Genomic DNA, 26,779 nt, shown 5'->3' with positions numbered 1-26,779 from the left:
CTTCAGACTTATCTTGCCGATCTAAGAGCAAGTTAGCAAAGAGCCATTGCCTGGTGATCAGCTTTCTTGCAACAGTTTCAGAAGATGAAAGCAAGTTCTGACAGAAAAGATCTGTGATAATTAACTGGAACTATAATGAAACTAAAACCCTGGCTCATCTTAATTGGAGAATAGAAACAGAAAATAAGTGCGGGAGTAGGCCATTTGGCCCTTCGAGCCAGCACTGCCATTCAATATGATCATGGCTGATCATCCAAAATCAGTACCTGTTCCTGCTTTCTCCCCATATCCCTTGATTCCGTTAGCCCTGAGAGCTAAATCTAATTCTCTTTATGGAATAATGAATTAATATTGTTTGTGCTGTCATCAGTATTTTCAAGTTTACTCTTCTTTCCTATTAGTTGTTAGAAGCTGTCGTGAAAGAGCATCGAATGGGAATTGAAAAAACACTTGCTAAAGCTGTCGAGTTGGACAGGAAAGGCCATTTGAACCCTGAAGAAAAGGTAACTGAGATGTGTCATTACACTGTGGACTTTTGTGCCATGTTCAATCTGTCTCGACTATCCCGTAACATCCTCTCTCTGGGGGAAATGTTTTCTTTTAAGTGTGGGGAATATTGTTCTTTCCGTCTGTATTCCAATTAATTACTTGTTCTGTATCAAAAGTGAAGATGGTAAATAACAAGTGAGATTCGGGTCCCTCCAGCATTACTGGGGCGGAGTTTGCGTTCCAAGAAAATGGCCCACATTGCAACTTCTGCAGTGTCGAGAAAAGCAAGTTGAAAACAATTGTGTTCATTTAGTTACTTTTTTTCAAATGTCTGGTAAAACATTTTTCTCAGCATCACACATTTTTGGGTAGTGATTTGTGAATTCTATAAGGGCAAATTTTCATGAACCAAACAACCATAACACAGGTTGTTTAAGGACGAACTGCAGATGCTGGAAAATCGAAGGTAGACAAAAATGCTGGAGAAACTCAGCGGGTGAGGCAGCATCTAGAGAGCGAAGGAAATAGGCGACGTTTTGGGTCTCGACCTATTTCCTTCACTCCATAGATGCTGCCTCACCCGCTGAGTTTCTCCAGCATTTATGTCAACCATAACACGGGGGTCGGTTTTAGTATCGCCACTGGGTTCCTGTTATTCTCAACGTGAGCGAGTGAGTGACTATGTAATTTAAACCTTCCCGACATTATGAAAGCTTCATTAATTCCATTATTGTCGAAGCAAAGTCCACGTCCCGTGAACAACTCTGAATCCTGGCAGTCCAGCCTAGGAAGCTCAGACCTATTTCATTTTGAAGCTGTTTGAGGTGGTGGTGCTGAGGCTCTTTAAGATTTTGGGGGGCAGATAAGTCCCCAGGACCTGAAGGGATCTATCCCAGAGGAAGGCAAGAGAGGTGAACGCAGGGTCCTTGACATGAGTCTCTGTTTCTTCTCTAGTCACAGGCAAGGCCCCAGACAGTGCTCAATGTTGTTCCTTTGTTTAAGAAAGGAAGTAGAGAGAATCCAGAGAACTGCAGGCCGGTGAACCTCGAGTCAGTGGTAGGGAAACTATTGGAGAGAATTTGTCGAGATGGGATTTACTCCCATTTGGAAGTGAATGGACTAAGTTGGGATAGGCGGCATGGCTTTTCGGCACGGCAGGACATGTCTCACTAACTTGATTGAGTGTTTTGAGGAGGTGACAAAGGAGATTGATGAAGGTAGGGTGGTGGATGTTGCAGACATGGGTTTTTAGAAATGCTTTTGGTAAGGTTCCTCACAGTAGTCTGATCCAGAAGATTAAGATGTAAGGGATTGACAATGACTGGGTCGTATGGATTTGGAACTGGCTTATTCATAGAAGACAGTGTGGTGGAAGGTAGCTATTCTGGTTGGAGGTTTCCACTGCAGGGATTTGTGTTGGGACCTCTCCTGTCTGTGGTATAGATAAATGATCTTGACCAAATGTGGATGTGTTGGTGAGTAAGCCAGTTGGCGACACACTGGATGAGTGTCAAGACCCAGCGCAAATTGGAGGAACAGCACCTCATATTTCACTTGGGTAGCTTACACCCCAGCAGTATGAACATTAACTTCTCTAACCAGATAGCCCTTGCTCTCCCTCTCTTTCTATCCCCTCCACCTTCCAAGTTCTCCGATCAGTCTGACTGTCATTACATTTTATCTCTGCTTTGTTGTAACCTTCTCACAACTAACAATGATCTATTCTACATTTCCCTTGATTCTCATTCCTTTTGATATCTCATTTTCACACCTTACCGTTCCTTATCTCTGTGTCTCACTCTCCCCTGACTCTCAGTCTGAGGAAGGGTCTCAACCCGAAACGTGACCCATTCCTTCTATCCAGAGATGCTGCCTGTCCCAATGAGTTGCTCCAGAATTGTACTTAGATACATAGACAATAGCTGCAGGAGTAGGCCATTCGGCCCTTTGAGCCAGCACCGCCATTCAAAGTGATCATGACTGATCATCCACAATCAGTACCCCGTTCCTGCCTTCTTCATATCCCTTGATCCCTTGATTCTGAGAATACATTTTAAATACATCCAATGAATTAGCCTCCACTGCCTTCTGAGGCAGAGAAATCCAAAAATTCACAACTCTATAGGTGAAAAAGCTTTTCCTCATCTCAGGTCTAATGGCCTACTCCTTTTTCTTAAACTGTGGCCCCTGGTTCTGCACTCCCCCAACATCGGGAACATGTTTCCTGCATCTATCCTTGAATCATTTAATATGTTTCTATAGGATTCCCTCTCATCCTTCTAAATTCCAGTGAATACAAGCCCAGTCAATTCATTCTTTCATCATATGACAGTCCCACCATCCCGGGAATTAACCTGGTGAGCCTACACTGCACTCCCTCAATAGCAAGAACGTCCTTCCTCAAATTGAGTGTGTATCTTTGTTGTAAAGCAGCACCTGCAGTTGCTTCCTGCACAGAATAGATGCAGAGTGCTTTCCCATGAATGATAATATTTTGTCATGTCTGCACAGAGGAAGGTGGCACAGCTGTCTGTTGACTGGAGAACTCTAAACACTGCGTTAAAAGATTCGAGTCCACAAACGCCTCTGGGATGGAGCCAAGAGACCTCACACCCGAAGATTACAGGTAGGAGAAGCTCTTGTTAATATCTCTTGAGTGACCAAGACAATTTTGTCATGCCATATTCACGCAATATATTAGAGCAATATGGTGCTCCTATCATTTTACAATGGATATCGAAAAAATGATTTGAATCTGCCTCTTTCTCTTCCTTCCATAATTATTTATTTGTCTTCCTCTTGTTATGATTTGCTTCCATCCTGGATCAAAATGTGACGTAATCTAAAAAAAGAACGTAAAAAATAAAGGAAAATGAGATTAATGTTACATTTGGCTGGGATGTTGAAAACCTAGAAATTAATGTAGGAGATGATGAGGGACATTTATAAAGTGAATAGAAAAGACCGATTTCCTTTTGTGATGAGGTCAAAGTCCATGCCCTTGTGTTTGCAATAGACAATCGGTGCAGGAGCAGGCAATTTGAGATTTGAAATAGAAATAAAATCACATGTGGTTAATGTCCCATTCTGAGATTTTATTAAAGGCCATTTTTATACATTTTGGTTTCACCATGTAGAAATTACTGCTGTGTTTATACATAGTCCCCCCATTTCAGGGCACCATAATGTTTGGGACACAGCAATGTCATTTTACTTCGGAGTCACGTGAGTGACTTCGTGAAGAACCCGCTTACAACGCATGCGTGTCATTACGCTAACGCATTGCAACTCGTCATTGTCGGGAGGAAGGACGTTCCTCCCAAACGGCGGGGTTTTCGAACCTGCAACAGTAAGGTAAGTGAACATCGTTCTTTACTTACCTTTTTTCTACAGAAGGCTGTTGGAAGCTGGCGGGGGAGAAGTCTGCAAGCAGCAGGCAGCCAGCTAACGGCCGGTGGCACGACAGTCTCCCTTAGCGGGAGTTCGTGCGACTTCAGCTCCGGGAAGGAAATACCGACAAGGGAGCACTCCGGAGCCGACACAGCCCCAAAGACCGACGCTACATGGGCCTGGGGCTGTGGAACAGGTAAGAAAATTCCTTACCTTTCTTCTTCTTTTCCAGGAAGGCTGACGAGCTGCCGCTGTACAGCAGCAGTCAGCCAGCAACGGAAGTCGGCACCACTGTCTCCCATAACGGGAGCGAGTGCCGACTTCACCCCATACGGGGTGGAGGGAAAAACAGAGCCAACAACCCACAAAACAGTGGGTTGTATTAGGGCTCTGGCACTTTTTAAAATTAGCGGAGAAGGACCAGCCCCGTAAACAGGGTCGGTCCGAGCGGCTCGAACCCGACACGGAGGGAACGACGTTCACCAGGGGTGAAATTAAAAAGTCGGGAAACAGCAGGTAAGAGACTCTGCGTTTTCCTTCCACTTACCCTTTAGGTGTAGACATGGACGGGGTCCATGTCAGCTGCAGAAAGACCACGGAGTGCAGTGCAGCCGACAAAGGCAGGAGCAGCATAGGCACTTCGATTCCCGGAGGGGAAAACAACTGTGCCCGACTTTGCTCCCGCAACAGGGGGCAAATTCATTTCTGGGGCAGTATGCCAATCTCGCTTTGGAAGCGATTCTGGCTTGAAGCAGCGCTAACGGCCAGCGCCGAGGCCAAGGACATTGCAGTGCAGTTGACTGGCTGCAATCCACCGTGAGGGACCAGTAATGTGAGTAACGGGGTCGGTCCCAGCGGGTTTTTTAGTTACAGGTATCGCTTCTTGGGCCTTTTTGACTAAGATCAACTATATTGGCTGTTATTATCAGCTTTAATATTTTAGATGTCCCTTATCTAAGGACCATATAAGTAGGAGTGCCCAGTACTGAGGGCATTAGAGTGGGGTTGACCGGCTGCAACGACCGCAAGGGACCAGTACCGTCAGTACGGTGGTCGGTCCCAGGGGTCTGAGATAAAGGAGCAGCCAGGAGCGCTGAGAGCGTTGGAGCCGGGTTAAAGAAATGGAATAGATGGAATCAGCTCCAGGTGTCCTCCACACCGGCCATATCCACTCCACGGAAGGAAGGACAAAGCTGAAGAAGGAGGACCGTGGAACAGCGGGCAGCCAGCAGCAGCCAGCGGCACTTGGATCAACCATAGTGGGATCAGCTGTGCCCGATGTCGGCCCCGCTCGGGCCAGATCCATGCGGCCGAGCGGTAAGGCTAGACACAAAACAAACAAGGTCGTGGACTCAGAAGGGTCCGACTTTGCATAACCGCCGGCAACCAGCGCCCGAGAGCGCTGGAGCGGGAAGAAGCGGTGTATGGAGCCTTGCTCCAACGTGATAAACCCACAGCAGTACCTCTTTGAGGGCTGCACAATGCTTCTACCCCATCAGAGGGGAGCACTGTGGGTCAGTTCTGGGCTGACCTGCAAGAGGGGTCCGCAGAACAAAAGACAAGTGGGCAGCAGTTAAGCCCCACATGGGTACCCCGTGCGGGACCCTAGAGATCTCTAACTCTAAAAAAGAGTAGGCAGGACCCTGATGGGCCAGAGCCTGGTAATACAGCATCCCATGATCCTAACACAGCAGGGACTCTGCTGGACATGGTGGCTGATTACTTTAACCAAGTCAAACATGGGTAGACTTGGATCCAGGATGGCAATAGTATTACTATATGTCTGGCCACAAACGCCAACAAGAAATATTTACAGAGACTGGCCAGACATCTGCCACCTGGCAACGGTGAGGCATTACAGGTGCCCAGTGTAAACCAATGCATTTGGCAGCATATGGGGACGAACATCAGGAACCAGGACCTCAAGATCCAGAGAACCTTAAAGGAATTGACGGAAGGCATCATAGCATACACCCGCACCCTGGACTAAAACGTAGGTAACCAAAGACCATCAAGACGCACTAGCTCTGTTTAGTAAGATGCAATATGACCGGAACTACATGTGGAAGGCTGCCATTCAGCCAGCACTGGGACCCCAAAAATGCTACCATTTGCAAACAAAGAACCGTGTGTGGACGAAGCCAAGACACTGGGGCTCATCAAGGCCAGCACAAGGGCCTATTTTGGAGCACGATACCAGCCACAGGCAAGGCCATAAAAAATGTGGCGCATACCAGTGGCAGTGCCAGAAATCCATATAACCCACAGGATCCTTTTTTAGGGTATGGCCAGGGCGGCCACCCGGGAAGATGCGGAAGCCTCAACCTCCCACACAACCCCGAACAAGAGATATCAAACCAGAACCTCCTTTTCAAAAAACCAAGGAAATAACACAACCACCGGTACCATGGAGGTAGGTGGGTGGGGTTTATTCTGTTAAAATAGGGACCTACGATGGTAGGGGAGGTTGCAACACTACAGTTATGTATGGTATATAATCACTACAGATTCATATAATCTCAGCAGTATTCAGGGTTATCTGATAGGATTTACTCATCCCAATAACCACAGTACAACATACACCAGAAGGGCATTTTGTACTTGCATAAACCAAACAATCTAAAAACCCACATGGTGCTACAAAAATTGTACACAAAAGGTGTGATTGAGCATACTTTTCATGGAACATTAGAATTTGTATCAAACATATTTATTAAAAATAAAATGGGGTTGCAGGATTATCATTGATTTTCAACCCTAAACACATTCGTTCAAGATATTCATTTTAAGATGGATACTCTTATTACTGATAAAGACTTGGTGTCAGCTGGGGTTTTCTATATGGCAGGCATTGACTCAAAAGAGGAACTTTGGTAATATAGAGCTTACAAGAGGGGCAATCATTAGCCCCAATATTATTTACTAAAATTCTAAAACCAGCTTGGCATTGTTATGTAAACAAAGCCATAGGGTGATGTATTTCCCCCGTTCGGCCCCATCAATGGGGTACTAGGGAAAATTCAACTACACTCGGCATCTGGAACTCTCAGAGTACCCGACTGAGACTACTAAATCATGGTATTCAGTCATACAGGGGATGGTGTTAGAACCATGTTCCCTAATGAACATAGCCAAAAATTATTTATTTATCCAGTGACTGGAGGCAGTCATCCATGCCATAAGACTATGGATTTATTGATTTGTAGAGTCTAAAAGACCCACTACACGGCATTGGGGTGTCAGACAGGACGATGAATCTCATCTCATCTGTACTAAGACTGTCAACACGGAAGCAGTACCTTGGACACATCAAGAAATGGGGCATATACTGCTTGGACAACAACCTCGACCAAAAGGCCAAGAACATTCTGGCCGTATTGGAATTTTAACAAGCCTCCATTATGATAATCAATGGAGCTACAGTGCCATCAATAGTGCCACAAGTGCACTCTCCAATTACCTATCACAAGGAACGGAGCGGCACGCGGTGGGAACGCACCCCTGGTAAGAAAACCAGGTACTCCGAAATCTGGGACGTGGGTGTCGTTTCTCAACATGCTGAGGAGCTTGTAGCTCATAACAGCATTGTCACTTCAGCAACGGACCAGGAAGATGGTTATGCTCATGGTGTTATTTACTGCACAACGAGTCCAGCCATTAAGCAAGCTGAGCCTGGACTCCCTGATCATCTCACCCGAGAAACTGGTGTTTGTCATACAGGGTTTAATAAAAGAAAACAGACCAGGTTCATCGGGTCAAGTGTTTGAATTTATGGTATACCCATATGACAAACGACTGTGTATAGCAAGACACATCTAACAATACATAGAATATACTAAGAGCATTCGAGGTCGGAGAATGGCGTTGTTTATCTCTTTCAAGAAACCGCATGAAAGGGTCACGACTCAAACTATATCAAGGTGGCTAAAATATGTCCTAAAGATGGCAGGAATAGACACTAATGTTTTTAACTCTCATTCCACTAGGGCTGCAGCAACATCCGGAGAAAAAATTGTACAGGTACCCACAGACCAAATCCTCAGAATCGCAGGATGGTCATCCATAAAGGGTTTTCCACAGGTTTTATAATAAACCAATTATTTTTTGGAGCCATCATTGTATTCAGAAAACATTTTACGTTCAATATAATTTGCCCGAAAGGTTACAGGGCTATGATTCTCCATGTAAAAAATGTATATATTTTTTCGTTATACCACACAACTTTTTGTATAAGTGTGTTTTTAAACTTACTAATTATGCTCTCTCCCAATAGCCAAGGCAGTTGTGAAGCATGGACTCGTTCCACGGCATGAGGTCACAGAGCTTTGAAATCTTCACGAAGTCACTCACGTGACTCCGAAGTAAAATAGTAAGATTAAACGAGAACTTACCAGTTTGAAGTTTGATCTGTATTTTATGAGGAGTTACGATGAGGGATTTCGTGCCCTCCGCTCCCACCCTCTAATGATCATATCACAAACTGGTATATCTTTGATAATCTTACTATGTTAGATCATTATAGGTTCCTGTGACCTCACACCGCTGCTTTGAAGAATGACACGCATGCGTTGTAAGCGGGTTCTTCACGAAATCCCTCATCGTAACTCCTCATAAAATACAGATCAAACTTCAAACTGGTAAGTTCTCGTTTAATCTTACTATTTTGTTGCATATCCTTTGCATGCAATGACTGCTTGAAGTCTGCGATTCATGGACATCACCAGTTGCTGGGTGTCTTCTCTGGTGATGCTCTGCCAGGCCTGTATTGCAGCCATCTTTAGCTTATGCTTGTTTTGGGGGCTAGTCCCCTTCAGTTTTCTCTTCAGCATATAAAAGGCATGCTCAATCGTGTTCAGATCGGGTGATTGACTTGGCCACTCAAGAATTGACCACTTTTTATATTTGAAAAACTCCTTTGTTGCTTTAGCAGTATGTTTGGGATCATTGTCTTACTGTAGAATGAACCGCCGGTCAATGAGTTTTGAGGCATTTGTTTGAACTTGAGCAGATAGGATGTGTCTATACACTTCAGAATTCATTATGCTGCTACCATCAGCAGTTGTATCATCAATGAAGATAAGTGAGCCAGTACCTTCAGCAGCCATACTTGCCCAGGCCATAACACCCCCACCACCGTGTTTCACAGATGAGGCGGTATGCTTTGGATCTTGAGCAGTTCCTTCTCTCCTCCATACTTTGCTCTTGCCATCACTCTGATATAAGTTCATCTTCATCTCATCTGTCCACAAGACCTTTTACCAGAACTCTGGTTGCTCTTTTAAGTGCTTCTTGGCAAACTGTAACCTGGCCATCCTATTTTTGCAGCTAACCAGTGGTTTGCATCTTGCAGTGTAGCCTCTGTATTTCTGTTCATGAAGTCTTCTGCAGACAGTGGTCATTGACAAATCCACACCTGACTCCTGAAGAGTGTTTCTGATCTGTCGGACAGGTGTTTGTGGATTTTTCTTTATTATAGAGAGAATTCTTCTGTCATCAGCTGTGGAGATCTTCCTTGGCCTGCCAGTCCCTTTGCGATTAGTAAGCTCACCAGTGCTTTCTTTCTTCTTAATGATATTCCAAACAGTTGATTTTGGTAAGCCTATGGTTTGGCTGATGTCTCTAACAGTTTTATTCTTGTTTCTCAGTCTCATAATGGCTTCTGATTTTCATTGGCACAACTTTGGTCCTCATGTTAATAAACAGCAATAAAAGTTTCCAAAGGTGATAGAAAGACTGGAGGAAAGACTAGGTGCTGAGCGCTCTCTTATACCTGCATTAAGGAGGCAATTAAACACACCTGAGCAATTACAAACACATGTGAAGCCATGTGTCCCAAACATTATGGTGCCCTGACATGGGGGACTTTGTATAAACACAGCTGTAATTTCGACATGGTGAAACCAAAATGTATAAAAATGGCGTTTAATAAAATCTGAACATGTGCACTTTAACCAGATGTGATTTGTTTCTATTAAAAATCTCAAATTGTGGAGTACAGAGGCTAATAAATAAATGATGGGTCTTTGTCCCAAACATTATGGAGGGCACTGGATTTTCGCATCATCCGCAAACTTGGCCACAAAGCCTTCAATCCCCTCGTCCAAATCATTAATATACAACGTGAAGAGTAGCAGCCCCAGCACCGAGCCCTGCGGAACTCCGCTAGTCACTGGCAGCCAACCAGAGAAAGCCCCCTTTATTGCCGCTCTTTGCCTTCTGCCATCCAGCCAACCTGCTATCCATGCTAGCATCTGCCCTTTGATACAGTGGGCTCTCATCTTCCTTAGCAGCCTTCCAAAGGCTTTCTGAAAATCTAAGTTTACAATGTCTACCAACTCTCCTTTGTCTGGCTTGCTATTTACTTCAAATAATTTATAATGGACTCTAAAATGTTACCAACCACTGAGGTCAGACTAACCGGCCTATAGTTCGCACTATTCTGCTTTGCTCCCTTCTTGTGCAGCGGGGTAATATTGGCAATTTTCCAATGGTCTGGAACCACTAGTGATTCTTGAAATATCACTATCAATGCGTCCACAATCTCTAAAGCCACATCTTTCAGAACCCTAGGGTGCAGTCCATCTGGTCCAGGGTGACTTATCCACCTTCAGCCCTTTCAGTTTCCCAAGCACCTTCTCCCTAGTAATAGCCACTTCACTAACGTCCACCCCCTGACTCTCTTGAATTTCAGGCACGTTGCTGGTGTCTTCCACTGTGGAGACTGATGCTAAAAAATTATTCAACTCCTCTGCCATTTCTTTATTCCCCATTATCACTTCTCCTGCATCATTCTCCAGCAGCCCAACATCCACTCTTGCCTCTTTCTTGCTCTTTATATAACTGAAGAAACTCTTGCTATCCTCTTTTATATTATTGGCTGGTTTACCTTCGTATTTCATCTTTTTTCCCCGTGTTGTCTTTTTAGTTAACTTCTGTTGTTCTTTAAAAGCTTCCCAATCCTCTGGCTTCCCACTAATCTTTGCTATGTTGTATGCCTTCTCTTTTAGTTTTATACTTTCCATGACTTCCCTTGTCAGCCACGGGTCCCTCTTTCTTCCCCTAGAATATTTCTTCCTGTTTGGAATGAAAAGATCCTGCATGTTCAGAAATTATTCCCAGAAATCCCAGCTAGGGTCCCTTTCCAGTCAACTTTGGCCAACTCCTCCCTCGTGCCTCTGTAGTCCCCTTTGATCAGCTGTAATACCGATAGATCCGATTTCACCTTCTCCCTCTCAAATTTCAGATTAAAACTTATCATATTGTGGTCGCTAACTCCTAGAGGTTCCTTTACAAGTCCCCTTATCAAATCCGGTACATGACACAACACTAAATCCAGAATTGCCTTTTCCCTAGTAGGCTCCACTACAAGTTATTGTAAGGATCCATCTCAGAGGCACTCTATAAATCCCCTCCCTTGGTGTCCAGTAGGTGGATAAGTCACCTGGACCAGATGGACTGAGGTGGCTTTAGAGATTGTGGAAGCATTGATAATGATATTTCAAGAATCACAAGAGTCAGGAGTGGTTCCAGATGATTGGAAAATTGCCAATATTAACCCACTACACAAGAAGGGAGCAAAGCAGAATAGTGGGAATTATAGGCCGGTTAGTCTGACCGGTGATTTTCCCAGTCTTCCTGCATATTGAAATCTCCCATGATCACTGTAACATTGCCTTTCTTACATGCCGATTGTATTTCCTGATGTAACTTGTATCCTATATCTTGGCTACTGTTTGGGGGCCTGTAAATAACTCCCATTAGGGTATTTTTCCCCGTACAATTTCTCAGCTCTATCCACAATGACTACATCTTCTGATCCGTTATCATCCCTCACTAAGGACTGAATTTAATTCTTAACAAACAGAGCTACCCGACCCCCTCTGCCCACCTGTCTGTCTTTTCCAATAGGACGTATAACCTTGAAGATTCAGCTCCCAGCCCCGATCCTCTTGCAGCCATGTCTCTGTAATTCCCACAACATTGACTAGTTAATTGCAATAATTTGGGGATTTGGGGCAATCAGGCAGGTGAGTGTTTGTAGAGCAGAGGGATCTACGTGTGCAGGAACATGGTTCTTTGAAAGTGGCGCCACAGGTAGATAGGGTGGTCAAGAAGGGTTTTGGCACATTGATCTACATTAGTCAGAGTACTGGGTCTGGAAGTTGGGCGGTTAGGTTACAGTTGTACAGGACATTGGTGAGGCTACATTTGGAATTACAGTTTTGCCACCCAGTTACAGGAAAGATATTGTTAAGCTGGAAAGGGTGCAGAGAAGATTTACAAGTAGTTGCCAGATTCAGATTCAGATTCAGATTCAGATTCAATTTTAATTGTCATTGTCAGTGTACAGTACAGAGACAACGAAATGCATTTAGCATCTCCCTTGAAGTGCGATATAGCAAACGATTTGAATAAAAAAAATAATAAGTGTCCGGGGGGGGGGGGGGGGGGGGGGGGGGTGATTGGCAGTCACCGAGGTACGTTGTTTAGTAGAGTGACAGCCGCCGGAAAGAAGCTGTTCCTCGACCTGCTGGTTCGGCAACGGAGAGACCTGTAGCGCCTCCCGGATGGTAGGAGGGTAAACAGTCCATGGTTGGGGTGAGAGCAGTCCTTGGCGATGCTGAGCGCCCTCCGCAGACAGCGCTTGCTTTGGACAGACTCAATGGAGGGGAGCGTGGAACCGGTGATGCGTTGGGCAATTTTCACCACCCTCTGCAATGCCTTCCGGTCGGAGACAGAGCAGTTGCCATACCATACTGTGATGCAGTTGGTAAGGATGCTCTCGATGGTGCAGCGGTAGAAGTTCACCAGGATCTGAGGAGACAGATGGACCTTCTTCAGTCTCCTCAGGAAGAAGAGATGCTGATGAGCCTTCTTGATCAGAGTAGAGGTATTGTGGGTCCAAGAGAGGTCATCGGAGATGTTGACTCCCAGGAACCTGAAGCTAGAAACACGTTCCACCTCCGTCCCGTTAATGTGGATGGGGGTGTGCGTGCCGCCTCTGGACTTCCTGAAGTCTACAATGAGCTCCTTGGTCTTCTTGGAGTTAAGGGCCAGGTTGTTGTCAGCGCACCATGCTGCTAAGTGCTGGACCTCCTCCCTGTAGGCCAGCTCATCGTTGTTGCTGATGAGGCCAACCTGAGGGCCTGAGCTATAGGGAGAGGTTGAGCAGGCTTGAACTCTATTCCTTGGATTGCAGAAGGATGAGGGGTGATCTTATAGAGGTGTAGATCATGAGAAGAATAGGTTGGGTAAATGTAGTCATTTAGCCAAGTCAAGTCAATAGAGTTTATTGTCATGTGTCCCAGATAGGACAATGACATTCTTGCTTGCTGCAGCACAACAGAATATTGTAAAATAAATATAGAACAGTTCAGTTCAATATACACATAAATAAGCAGATAAAGTGCAATAGGCTGTTACAGTTCAGAGTCTGTTTGTTGTCGAGTTTAATAGCCTGATGGCTGTGGGGAAGGAGCTGAACCTGGATGTAACAGATTTCAGACTCCTGTACCTTCTGCCCGATGGTAGGGGAGAAATGAGTGCGTGGCCAGGATGGTGTGGGTCCTTGATGATGTTGGCTGCCTTTTTGAGGCAACGACTGCGATAGATCCCTTCAATGGTGGGGAGGTCAGAGCTGATGATGGACTGGGCAGTGGTCACAACTTTCTGCATCCTTTTCCACTCCTGGACACTCAGGATGCCAAACCAAGCCACGATGCCTTGGTCAGCATGCTCAGTCAGCATGCTCTCTACTGTGCCAGAGTAGGGAATCAAGAACCAGATGACTTAGGTTTAAGGTGAGAGAGAAAGATTTAATAGGAACCTGAGGGCAACTTTTTTTACCCAAAGTTGTGGGTATATGCAACGAGCTGCCAGAGGAGGTAGTTTAGGCAGGAATTGGACTCCATGCCACTGGATCCTGACCCAGATCTGTCAAGGACCGTGGGGTGTGCACCAGTCTCCCCACGTTAAACAAAGTCACGCACTGGCGTCCTCCAGCCGTGGAGACACCCATGGTCAGCCATGACCGAGGGGGGCCTAAAGGACCTGTGCCACCAGCATGCGATTGCATGTGGCTAACGTGAGCAAACGTGGTGGCTTGACGCGTACGGCCACGCGGGGCCGGTCCCACTTCCAACCGTGGAGCCGTCTGGAGTTGTGCGGGGCTGGTCTCGACATCATACTCACCAATCAGCTGGGCAGGAGGCGGGCCGACTGAATTTGGACGTCGCACAGCCACGGTGGTTATGTCACCGCGCAACGGCATGCCGGGTGGTGACGTCATCGCGCAACGCCACCCGCTTGGCATACACCGTCAAGACGCTGCGTATGGCATCAAGACGCTGCGTATGCCCGTCGAGGCGCTGCATGTGGCCTCAATGCGGCTGCGGGTCAACAGGCCGTTGCCCCGTGGAATTTTTGGACAGTCAGTTTTTCGGATCCCGCGCGATGGCGGGACCAGCCCCGCACAACTCCATACGGCTCCAGCGATAGAAGTGGGACCGGCCCCGCGAGGCCGTACAGCTCACGCGACCGCGTTAGGTCACGCTTGCCGCATGCAGTCGCGTGCTGGTGGGACAGGCCCTTAAGACTAAGACCTGTCCTTGAAAGATTTACTACAGATAAACTGGAATGTGGAAATTACAGTCAGATCAACCATTATCTTGTTATTGGAGGAGGAGGCGGCTCAGTAAAATGAACGGCCTCCCCCGCTGTTAATTCATATGTTTGTAAGAGGGCGGCAAAGTGCTCAAGTGGGTTGTGATGTTCTTCCTCGAGTTTATAATGTGTTGTACATTCGCTGGACCAAGGTAATCTTGTCCCATCTTTCTGTTTCTGCAGTTCACTCAACGGTTCAAACGGTCACCCTGGTGTCAGCAGCCCCTCCATCCCCTGCGTGCAGTCAGACACTTGTGCACGAAACCTTCTCTCCAGATCCTGAATTTCTGATGACGGCCGATCTGGATAAGTCTACAATGCAGATGATTGATTGGTTGACACTTATTGATCAAATGATCAAGTCCAGCATAATTACAGTTGGTGATCTCGAGGAGATTCATGAAACCATCGTTCGCCTGAAGGTATGGAAATCAACTCTCTTATTATTGTAAAAGCTGCCAGTTGGGCCTTTTTAATATAATAAAATACTTCAAACCGTTGCAAACAAACTTCAGCATTGGAAGATATGCAGCCTTAGATTCAGATTCAGATTCAATTTTAATTGTCATTGTCAGTATACAGTACAAAGACAACGAAATGCATTTAGCATCTCCCTTGAAGAGCGACATAGCAAACGATTTGAATAAATAATAATAAGTGTCCGGGGGGGGGTGGTGATTGGCAGTCACCGAGGTACGTTGTTGAGTAGAGTGACAGCCGCCGGAAAGAAGCTGTTCCTCGACCTGCTGGTTCGGCAACGGAGAGACCTGTAGCGCCTCCCGGATGGTAGGAGGGTAAACAGTCCATGGTTGGGGTGAGAGCAGTCCTTGGCGATGCTGAGCGCCCTCCGCAGACAGCGCTTGCTTTGGACAGACTCAATGGAGGGGAGCGTGGAACCGGTGATGCGTTGGGCAATTTTCACCACCCTCTGCAATGCCTTCTGGTCGGAGACAGAGCAGTTGCCATACCATACTGTGATGCAGTTGGTAAGGATGCTCTCGATGGTGCAGCGGTAGAAGTTCACCAGGATCTGAGGAGACAGATGGACCTTCTTCAGTCTCCTCAGGAAGAAGAGACGCTGATGAGCCTTATTAGTGTCCAATAGGTGGACAGCCTTAACATTTGGGATCTGGAAGCAATTGTAGGTTAATAAAGGCCCGGTCCCACAATGCGAGTTCACCCAAGAGCTCTCCCGAGTTTAAAAAAAAATCAAACTCGTGGTAAGTACGTAGCGGGTATGTCGGAGCTCGTGGAAGTCTCGTCGCGGCTCGTAATGTCAACGGCAGGTACTCGGGAAAACGCGGTAACTCGTGAAGTTTTTTCAACAGTGTGAAAAATTTCCAAGAGTAAAAAAATACTCATGATGAGGAACCACGAGTTTGGGATTTTTTTTTTAACTCGGGAGAGCTCTTCGGTAAACGCATCATGGGACAGGGGCTTTAGCATGAATATGTGTAGCAGCAGCAGATAGAATGTGGAGAGAGTGGTTAAACAGGGATGTTGGGAGGCTGATAGTATATTGGTGGTAGACAAAAATGCCGAAAGAAATAGGCAACGTTTCGGGCCGAAACCCTTCGAAGAAAGCGTTGCCTATTTCCTTCGCTCCATAGATGCTGCCTCGCTCCATAGATGCTGCCTCACCCGCTGAGTTTCTCCAGCATTTTTGTCCACCTTCGATTGTCCAGCATCTGCAGTTCCTTCTTAACAGGATGATAGTGGTATTGGTTTTTTTTATTGTCATGTGTACGGAGAGACGGTTCAATGGTTCTTTATTCCTCATATGTCCGGAGGTACAGTGACATTTTTGTATACAGTTCAGTATAGGTAGCACTTAGATGCATCTTAGATAGGCATCCTAGATACGGTACAAGTGTATCGCAAAAAGAAGATGGACACAAAAAGCTGGAGTAACTCTGCGGGTCAGACAGCATCTCTGGGGGGAAAGGAACAGGAGACGTTTCTGGTTGACACCCATTTTCAGACTGAAGAACCCATTTTCAGACTGAAGAAGGGTCTCCACCCGAAATGCCACCTATTCTCTTTTCACCAGAGATGATGTCTGTCTGACCCACTGAGTTTCTCCAGCCTTTTGTGTCTATCTTCAGATTAAAGCAGCATCTGCACAAGTGTACAGCAGTCGTGAATGGTGAGACCGTATACAGTCGCCAGATTTGGCACCAATTTCAAGTCGCCTTTGTGAAGTGTTCCACTACTCCGTGCAGCTACAGGCTACGTCCAGCCCACGCCCTCGGCCTTTTCATGTTCATAAGTGATAGGAAAAGAATTAGGCCATTCGGCCCACCAAGCCTACTCCACCCTTCAATCATGGCTGATCTATCTTTTCCTTTCAACCCCATTCTTCTGCTTTCTCCCCATAACCCCTCACACCTGTAATAATCAAGAATCTGTCAATCTCCAACTTAAATCCAAAATATCCATCTCCTTTGGCCTCTGGTCCTAGACTCTCCCACCAGTGGAAACATCCTCTCCACGTCCAGTCTGAAGAAGGGTTTTGGCCCGAAACGTTGCCTATTTCCTTCACTCCATAGATGCTGCTGCACCCGCTGAGTTTCTCCAGCACTTTTGTCTACTCTCTCCACATCCACTCTATCCAGGCCTTTCACTATTCGGTAAGTTACAATGAGGTCCCCCGTCATTCTTCTAATCTCCAGCGAGTACAGGCCCAGTGCCATCAAAAGCTCATCATAGGTTAACCCACTCATTCCTGGGATCATTCTTGTAAATCTCCTGGGCTCTCTCTAATGCCAGCACATCCTTCCTCAGATATGGGGCCCAAAACTGCTCACAATACTCCAAATGCAGCCTAACCAGCGCCTTATAGAGCCTCAGCATTACAGCCCTATTTTTGGATGGGTCTCCATCGACCCACACCAGCGTCGAGGTGCACCGCACTGCCTCCCGCAGCTGGTTCGCTAACCTGCCCACTCCTCTTCGGTCCACGGGGCGAGCAGGGGCCGGGGTTGGCGTCCTACCTCTCTCCAGGCCAGACCTCCTGTTGGGTATGGCCGCAGCACGTCGCTGTGACCTTTTACCCTAAAAATAACCCTAACCCACCCTCCCTAAACACCCCTTGGCAGCTAATGTTTTCACAATACAAGTATATCACAAAATCAAATGCACATTTTAACAATAATAAAGTAACAAAACAGAATAAAGGCGGCTCCCCATCTTTAGACCCTCAATGTATGATAAAAAGGGGTTCCCATTTCAAATAAAACTTTTTCACAGTCCCCCTCAATGTGAATTTAATCTGCTATTGTATCTTCTGAGTGAGGGGTGAGGGGAGAAGAGGGATGCAAGTGGTCCTTGATGATATTGTCTTTGACCAAGCTGGCACCTGGGCTAATGGGGAGGGGACTGGTTTGCGTGCTAGGCTGAGCTGCGGGGCAGATCAATGGTCTATCTGTCCATTCAATCATGTTTCAGATTTCTAGTTGTCTTAGTTTCACAGCAAAAAAAAATGTGTTGTATTTGAATGCAATTGAGGGATTAGTTTATCCTCCATATTTATCACAATCACATTGCTGAAGAATGTTTGCTGTTGGTTTGTTAGGAGTTAAATTGTGTATATGAGCAAAGCACAAGTGCTGGACTACCTCTGCGGGCTAGGCAGCAGCTGTGGGGTACATGGATAGGCGATGTTTTGGACTGGATTGATAGGGAGAGAGAGCTGGGAAACAGTTTGCTGGTGGGACAAAGCCTCCCCGGGTACTTTCCTCTGCAGCCGCATGAGGTGCAACACCTGTCCCTATCCCTCATCTCTCACATCCATCCGCAGCCCGTCCAGGTGAGACACAAGTTCCAATGCACCATCTCTATCCTTACCCACTGCATTCGATGTTCCTGATGTGACGTACTTTACATCTGTGAGACCAAGCGTAGGCTAATCAAACCGAAGAGAGACACAAAATGCTGGAGTCACTCAGCGGGACAGGCAGCATCTCTAGAGAGAAGGAATGGGCGAAGTTTCGGGTCGTTCTCCAGCATTGTGTGTCTATCGTCGATTTAAACCAGCATTTGCAGTTCCTTCCTACACTTGGAGACTAAACGACCGTTGTGTTGAACACTTGCACTTGGTCTGCCTAGACCATCTGGATCTCGCTGTTTTAAGTCCCCTCCCCATTCCTATGCATTGTTGTTCTGGGCCTCCATCATTGCCAGAGTGAAGGCACACTCAAACTGGAGGAACTGCACCTTATATTCTGCTTGAGTAGCTTACAGCCCAATGATATGAACAGTGAATTCTCCAATTGTAGGTACCCCCCTGGTATATTTCCCCCTCTCGTCTGAGTCCCACCTGGGTGCATATCCATCTCCCACTATTGCGCCACTTTCCCATTCCTCTCACCCCCTTCCACCATTCTCACTACCTCTAAGCTTCATATTACACCCTTTTTTTAAATCTCTGGCGTTTGTCCACCCACCTGCCAACCAAAACCCTTCTGACTTAGCAAGGCCTTGTCCTGCCCCCAACTCACTGTCACAATCAGTCTGAAGAAGGGTCTTGACTGGAAACGGGCCTGTTCATGTCCTCCAGAGATGCTGCCTGACCCGCTGAGTTACTCTAGCACATTGTGGTTAACTCAAGATTGCAGCATCTGCAGTTCCTTGCTTCTCTGAAACTCATTCATGGATCTTTTTGGAAGCAGACCACCAAGAATGAGCTGGAGCAGCAGCGTCCCCGGCTAGATGCTATTTTCACTCTTGCCCAGAACCTGAAGAATAAAACAGCCGACTTGGAGGAACGAACTGCGATCACTGAGCGATGTGAGTAAGGTTCTCTCGCCAATGCTTGCCGATAACATCCGCCATTGGTTTTTATTCCTGTAAACGAGATGCATTTTCGAATATGTTACCAACAGGAAATGTGTATGAATTCTAAACAGCATTGTTCCTGTTTGTGGAGTAATAGACATCAGAGAGAGAATGGCTGAAGAAGGGGTCTCGACCCGAAACATCACCCATTCCTTCTCTCCAGAGATGCTGCCTGTCCCGCTGTGTTACTCCAGCTTTGTGTCTATCTTCACTTTCCATAAGATTTCGCCTTAGTAAAGTGTCAGCTTTGGACTGTTCTAACTGTGGACTCGCATATACAGGGTTCATCTTACATAGAACATAAAACAGTACAGCACAAGAACAGATTCTTTGTCCTGTGCTGAACACTGCCTAGCTCTTGTCGGCCTGCACCTAATCTTTCCCTCCATATGCTTATGTCTATCCAAATGTTTCGTAGATGCCATTATTGTATTAGCCTCCACCACCAACCCCAGCAGCACATTCGAGTCACTTGCCAACCTCTGAGTAACACAAAAAACCCTGCCCCGCACATCTCCTTTAAACTGTGCCCCTATCGTAATAAGCTCTGCCCTGACTTGTGTAGGGTACTTGTGTAGTCAGATTTTATGCAAGTCAGAATCGCCTTAGAACTGAGTAGAAACGAATTAGAAACTGCAAAAATGCATCTTGTCGGCGACTCGGGGGGAGAGGGAGGCGGTGGTGGAGGGGTGGAGTGGCAGAGCGGACAAAAGTAACGGCCAATTGGAAGAAGTGGCAGCTGGGGAGAAGGGAGGGAGCCCCATGGTGACCGAGTGCATCCTGTCGGTGGCGTCGGCCTAAAGAAAGAGCTGTCGGCCCGGGTTACAAGGTGAGTCGCAACAACAGCCGCTCAACGGGACGGTGCGGCAGCTGGGGAAGAAGGGCTCACTGGTGAACCTTGTTGAAGGTGTCGGCGACTCAGCCGTCAGTTGCTATCCACCGCCTCCCTCGTTCTCGCTCACCTTCCCAGAGTCGCACCGATAACGGCCGAAACCGGGAGAACAGTGAGCCCGGGCGCCACTTTTATTACATCTATGAAGCTGATGGGAAGCCCTCACCACCCTCCTGTTGACATAACACAGAGCATTCAGGGAACGGGACCACCTCAAGTGCCGCTACACCCCTCCCTTCTTCATCTCAAATTGCCCTTGCATGTTAGTATTCTCCACGCTTCTCCTTGATGAAAACACATGCAAAGTACTCGTACAACTCCAGACTGCAAGTGCAAATTCTCTCCTTTATCCTTCCTTCTCTCTGGTTACCCACTTGGTTTTATATAAGTTTAACAAGTTTGGGGATTTTCTTTACTATTGCCTTGCCAAAGTCGTATTGTGACTCCTTTTGGCCCTTCTAATCACACGCTTGAGTTCTTCCCTTCTTTCTTTATATTCCTCAAAAGCATTGTCTGATTCTATAATCTTAAACCTCGCATGTGCTTCCTTTTTCTTTTTGACCAAGTTTATCTCCGCTTTGTTCTTCCCTCCTCCTCACTGGAACATGCCGACGCTGAGCTTCAATCACCTGGACTTCAAACATCTCCCACATGTCAGTGTGGACTTACCCAATAACAATTGCTTCCCAAGTGTAGCCTCTTGAGCTCCTGCCTAATAATGTTGTTATTTACCTTACTCCAATTTAGTACCTTTCCACAAGGTCTAGCCTTCTCCCTTGCTCAAAACAAATGCAACATTTATGGAGAAACAAACAACTATAGGTGCTGGTTTTCAAAGGTTCACAGAACTTGTGGAGTAATCATCACTATCCCCTTCCATGAAATGACTAGTCACAGAGTCAGGCTCATCCCCAATACGACGTGCAGTATATTTCCTTCTCGAGTTGGGCTGTCCACGCACTGTTTCAACAAACCCTGTTGGATACACCTCTCCAATTCTGCTCCATCCAAGCCTTTGGCACTGAGCAAGTCCCAGTTAATATTGGGGAAAGTTAAAGTCACCCATTAATAAAAGCCTGCTGCTTTGGCATCTTTCGGTAATCTGTCTCCGTATCTGTTCCTCTATCTTCTGCTTGCAACTGGGGAGCCTGTGGTACAATCCCATTAGAGTGCTTGCATCTTTACTCTATCTAATCACTCCCCATATTGCCTCACCAGACAAAGCCTCCAGTGTGTCCTCTCTGAGTGCCGCTGTGACAGCCTCTAGCATTAGTAGCGCAACTCTTTTGCCTCCTTCTCGATCACATCTAAAATGTTGAAACTCCGCGACCTTGAGCCTTCAGTCGTGCCCCTCTCACAACCATGTTTTTGCAATGGTCACATAGAAACATAGAAAATAGGTGCAGGAGTAGGCCATTCGGCCCTTCCAGCCTGCACTGCCATTCAATATGATCATGGCTGATCATCCAACTCAGTATCCAGTACCTGCCTGCTCTCCATACCCACGATCCCTTTTGCCACAAGGGCCGCATCTAACTCCCTCTTAAATATAGCCAATGAACTGGCCTCAACTACCTTCTGTGGCAGAGAATTCCACAGATTCACCACTCTCTTGTGAAAAATATTTTTCTCATCTCGGTCCTAAAAGACTTTCCCCTTATCCTTAAACTGTGACCCCCTTTTTCTGGACCTCCCCAACATCGGGAACAATCTTCCTGCATCTAGCCTGTCACAACATCATAATCCCATCACTGACACCGGCTCTGCATTCATCTGCCTTGCATTGAAATAAACACACTTCAGCACATCAGCCTCGCCTCCCCCACCCCTCCCCCCTTCTATCTTCAGTTTAAACCTTCCTATGGCACCAGCGAACCCCCCTGCAAAGATGTTGTCCCCTTCGGTTAAGGTGCAGCCTGTCCCTCTTGTAAGGGTCACCTCTGCCCCAGAACAGATGGCAATTGTCAAAAAATCCAAAACTCTTCCCCCTGCACCAACTCCTGAGCCACAGATTCATCCTGCTACTCTGCCTGCCTAGGTTGGGTGAATTACATTGAAGTAACTGATGAATGTTCCAGATTATTATCATGTTCCCTTCCTGGTATTTTTATATTTGCTCTTCCTATGTTTTACTAAAATGAAAATAGACACAAAATGCTGGAGTAACTCGTATATAAGTTAATGCGTGACGACTCGGGTCGAGACCCTTCAGCTTGAAGAAGGGTCTCGACCTGAATCCTCACCCATTCCTTCTCTCCAGAGATGCTGCCTGTCCCGCTGAGTTACTCCAGCTTCTTGTGTCTATCTTCTGTGTAAACCAGCATCTGCAGTTCCTTCCTACACATTTGACTAAAATGACTTTATTTTACTTAAAACAGCCAAATATTTTCACAGTACATAAATGTTTCATGTAATTTTTACAGAAACCTGTGCACCTGGGATACTGCTTTAAAGCTATTGGGTGCATATTTGCAGAATGTTGGCAGAAATGTGCTCTGATGTTTCAAGTTTAAATTTTGCACCTTACCTGAGTATGAAAGCATTTACTGTATGTGTACCTTTACGTTTGTGTTTCTGTGCAGTGGTAAGGGTTCAGAACCAGTGGGATAGCACGCATCAAAGATTAGAGGCACGGCAGATACAGCTGGAGAAACTGCTTGGTGATAGCATGCAGTGGGAGGAAGAATGGCAGGCAGCTGAACGACTGGTTGGCCAGAGTGACATTCGCCTGCAGTCCCTGCTGCAAGTTACATCAGATCCCTTTGATCCACAGCTCGCAGAAAGCAAGGTAACCTCTCATCTTTGAACTGCACACCTATTGCAGACTGTTGGTGGAATGGAATACTTTATTGTCACCTGTATCTGGGCACAGTGAGATTCTTTGCCTGCATACCCCCGGTATACAAATAGCAGCCACCTAGGGCACTGACAAAGTTACAAAGCACGCCGGCTCCTGCTTTGTTCTCTCCCCCTCCCCCACGCAGGGTCCCCATTGTCCATTGTTCTTCCCCCTCCCTCACGGCGGTCCCCCTCACGCTCACATCGACCGCTGAGGCCCATCGCCACGTGGCTTCACCGCCGCATAGGCCCCACCGCCGTTGCCGTGGCCCCACGGCCGTGAGGATTCACCGCTGCCGCCGATTCACCGCTGCCAGCGCCCCACTTGGCGTATCCGTCTCGTTCGGCGGTTGACGCCATCATTGACCGCCGCACCGACCTCCCCAAAACGCTGCCGAGTCCTCTCCTGTGGCCTCCGTGGTGCCAACCCCGGCTCCAACAACCTCCGCTCCAACCTGCGAGGTGAGGCTCCTCCGACCCGCGAGGCCCCAGCCGGGCTCCACCCCTGGCTTCTCCGCGGCCATCTGGTAAGCATCGAGACCGCAGTGCCTCGATAACGGCCTCTGGGAAGCCTTCTGCCGCATGAGCCGACAGGAAGATTTTTATTTTGAAAGATGTTGAAGGGCTTGAATTTTAGTCTTGAAGTCTCAAAAAATAAAGTTTGTTTGATGACAGGACTGAGGATATTCCTGGGGGAATGTCCAGTGAGGTTATGTGGATGGAAATCAGAAATAAGACTGGGGTAATCATTTTGATGGGATTGTTTCAGAATGTAGAGATTAGCATGAAACAACCCCTATGACACACAGCGTCCTCACTGGCCAGAGCTCACCTATACATTAGTTCAATCCTACATATGAGGGACAAATTACAGAAGGCGATTACCTTACAAACCTGCAGGTCTTTTGAGTGTGGGAGGAAACTGGAGCAACGGGAGAAAGCCCACGGGATCACAGGATGAATGTACAAACTCCATACAGACAGCACCTGTAGTCCAGATCGAATCCAGGTCTCTGGTGCTGTAAAGCAGCAACTCTACCGCTGCGCCATCCTGCTGCATAGGGAGTTAGCGGGAATTAGATAAGCAAATTTGTAGAATGGTCGCAAATAGCTACGAGAACAGTAGGGTTGTACCATGAGGTAATTTTTAACTGCCCTAACTAATATTGATTGGAATACATATTGCCATGGGCTTGGCTGGAATGGAATTTGTCAAGTGTGTCCAGGATATTACTCAAGCAGTATGTGTAAGGCCCGACTAGAGAAGGAGCATTACTGACCTCCCATTGGGATATAAGGCAGGGAAAGTGACTGAAGCGTCAGTGGGGGAGTACTTGGGACCTGGAACTGGAGTTATAGTTGTTTTAAAATGGTCCTGGGAAAGATAAATTGAACCATAAATTGAGGCAAGGTTAAATTAAATAGCATTGGTCAGGACTGCATGGAACAGCTTCTTTCCTACAGCCATCGGGCTATTAAACACTACAACCTCCATTAAGGTCTGAACTACACAGGCTATTATTGCTTATTGTTTTCAAGAAGGAACTACAGATGCTGGAAGATCGAAGGTACACAAGAGAGTCAAGAGTCAAGAGTCAATTTAATTGTCATTTGGACCCCTAGAGGTCCAAACGAAATGCCGTTTCTGCAGCCATACATTACACACAAATAGACCCAGACACAACATAATTACATTTTACATAAACATCCATCACATAACTGTGATGGAAGGCCAGAAAAAACTTATCTCTCCACTGCACTCTCCCCCCCCCGATGTCAGAGTCAAAGTCAAAGCCCCCGGCTGGCGATGGCGATTGTCCCGCGGCCATTAAAGCCACGCCGGGTGGTGCAAGGTCGCACACCGGGTCTTGGTGTTGGAGCCCCCGGTGTGCGCTCGCAAAGTCCCGCGGCCATTCCAGCCGCGCGGGGCGGTGATGTTAGGCCCCGCTCCAGGAGCTCTTCGACCCCGCAACACGGGCGGGAGAATTCGCCGTTGCAGGAGCCCTGAAAAGCGGTCTCTCTCCAGGGATCCGCGGGCTCCCGGCGCCGCCGTCCACAGACCCGCAGCAGCAGCCTCCGACTCTCCGGTAGCAGCAGCAGCAGCAGCAGCAGCAGCAGCAGCGCTCCTCCACCGCTCCAACCGCTCCGGACTCGGCCAGCCCCGCGACGGCGACGGTGAGTAGCACCAGAGTCCCCGGCTTCTTCCTGTTGGAGGCCGCTCCTCGTTGCGGCCCCAACGACAACGGAAACCCGACGAGAAAAAGGTCGGGTCTCCAGTGCAGGGAGAGATTTAGAAAGTTTCCCCCCCCCCCCCCCCACCCCCCCCCCCACACCCACCCCCACCAAAAAAAAACAAAAACCACAAAAAAAAAAAAACAAAAAAACTACATTAAAACACAGACAGAAAATAATAAAAACGCGGACAGACTACAGAGGCCGCTGCTGGCTAGAGCCGCGCCGCCTACCGGAAACACAAAATTGCTGGAGAAACTCAGCGGGTGCAGCAGCATCTATGGCGCGAAGAAAATAGGCAACGTTTCGGGCCGAAACCCTTCTTCAGACTGATGGGGGGTGGGAGGGGAGAAGGAAGGAAAAAGGGGAGGAGGAGGAGCCCGAGGGCGGGGGGATGGGAGGAGACAGCTCGAGGATTAAGGAAGGGGAGGAGACAGCAAGGGCTAGCAAAATTGGGAGAATTCAACATTCATGCCATCAGGATGCAAGCTGCCCAGGCGGAATATGAGGTGCTGTTCCTCCAATTTCCGGTGTTGCTCACTCTGGCAATGGAGGAGACCCAGGACAGAGAGGTCGGATTGGGAATGGGAGGGGGAGTTGAAGTGCTGAGCCATCGGGAGTTCAGGTAGGTTATTGCGGACTGAGCGGAGGTGTTCGGCGAAACGATCGCCCAACCGCCGCTTAATCTCCCCGATGTAAATCAGCTGACATCTAGAGCAGACTCCATCGCAGGGGACAGACTTCTGACCGACATACACTACAAACCAACTGACTCACATGGCTATCTGGACTACACGTCTTCCCACCCTGCCCCCTGTAATGACTCCATCCCCTACTCCCAATTCCTCCGCCTACGCCGCATCTGTTCCCAGGATGAGACATTCCATACCAGGGCATCGGAAATGTCCTCGTTCTTCAGGTAACGAGGATTCCCCTCCACCACCATAGATGAGGCTCGCACCAGGGTCTCATCCATACCCCACAAAACTGCTCTCTCTCCCCATCCACGCACTCGCAACAAGGGCAGAGTCCCCCTGGTCCTCGCCTTTCACCCCATCAGCTGGCAAATACAACACATAATCCTCCGCCATTTCCGCCACCTCCAACGTGACCCCACCACTCGCCACATCTTCCCATCTCCCCCCATGTCTGCCTTCCGCAAAGACCGCTCCCTCCACAACTCCCTTGTCAATTCTTCCCTTCCCTCCCGTACCACACCCTCCCCGGGCACTTTCCGTTGCAACCGCAAGAAATGCAACACCTGTCCCTTCACCTCCCCCCTCGACTCCATTCAAGGTCCCAAGCAGTCGTTCCAGGTGCGACAAAGGTTCACCTGTATCTCCTCCAACCTCATCTACTGCAACCGCTGCTCTAGATGTCAGCTGATTTACATCGGGGAGACTAAGCGGCGGTTGGGCGATCATTTCGCCGAACACCTCC

At 47.5% G+C, this 26,779-nt stretch overlaps 1 protein-coding gene across 1 annotated transcript in view; it reads left to right on the top strand.

Annotated features, from left to right (window-relative positions):
• Positions 1–26,779, top strand: part of utrn (utrophin) — a 382,291-nt gene that overhangs the window by 225,994 nt on the left and 129,518 nt on the right. Inside the window, 5 exon segments of the mRNA XM_055639965.1 lie at positions 402–503; positions 3,001–3,115; positions 14,725–14,963; positions 19,212–19,329; positions 22,852–23,057. Coding sequence (XP_055495940.1) covers positions 402–503; positions 3,001–3,115; positions 14,725–14,963; positions 19,212–19,329; positions 22,852–23,057 — 780 coding nt within the window.

Source organism: Leucoraja erinacea, chromosome 8, assembly GCF_028641065.1.
Source record: "Leucoraja erinacea ecotype New England chromosome 8, Leri_hhj_1, whole genome shotgun sequence".
Lineage (NCBI taxonomy): Eukaryota > Metazoa > Chordata > Chondrichthyes > Rajiformes > Rajidae > Leucoraja > Leucoraja erinaceus.
Note: the sequence above shows the minus strand (reverse complement) of the source record. Positions and strands in the feature narration are given on the sequence as shown.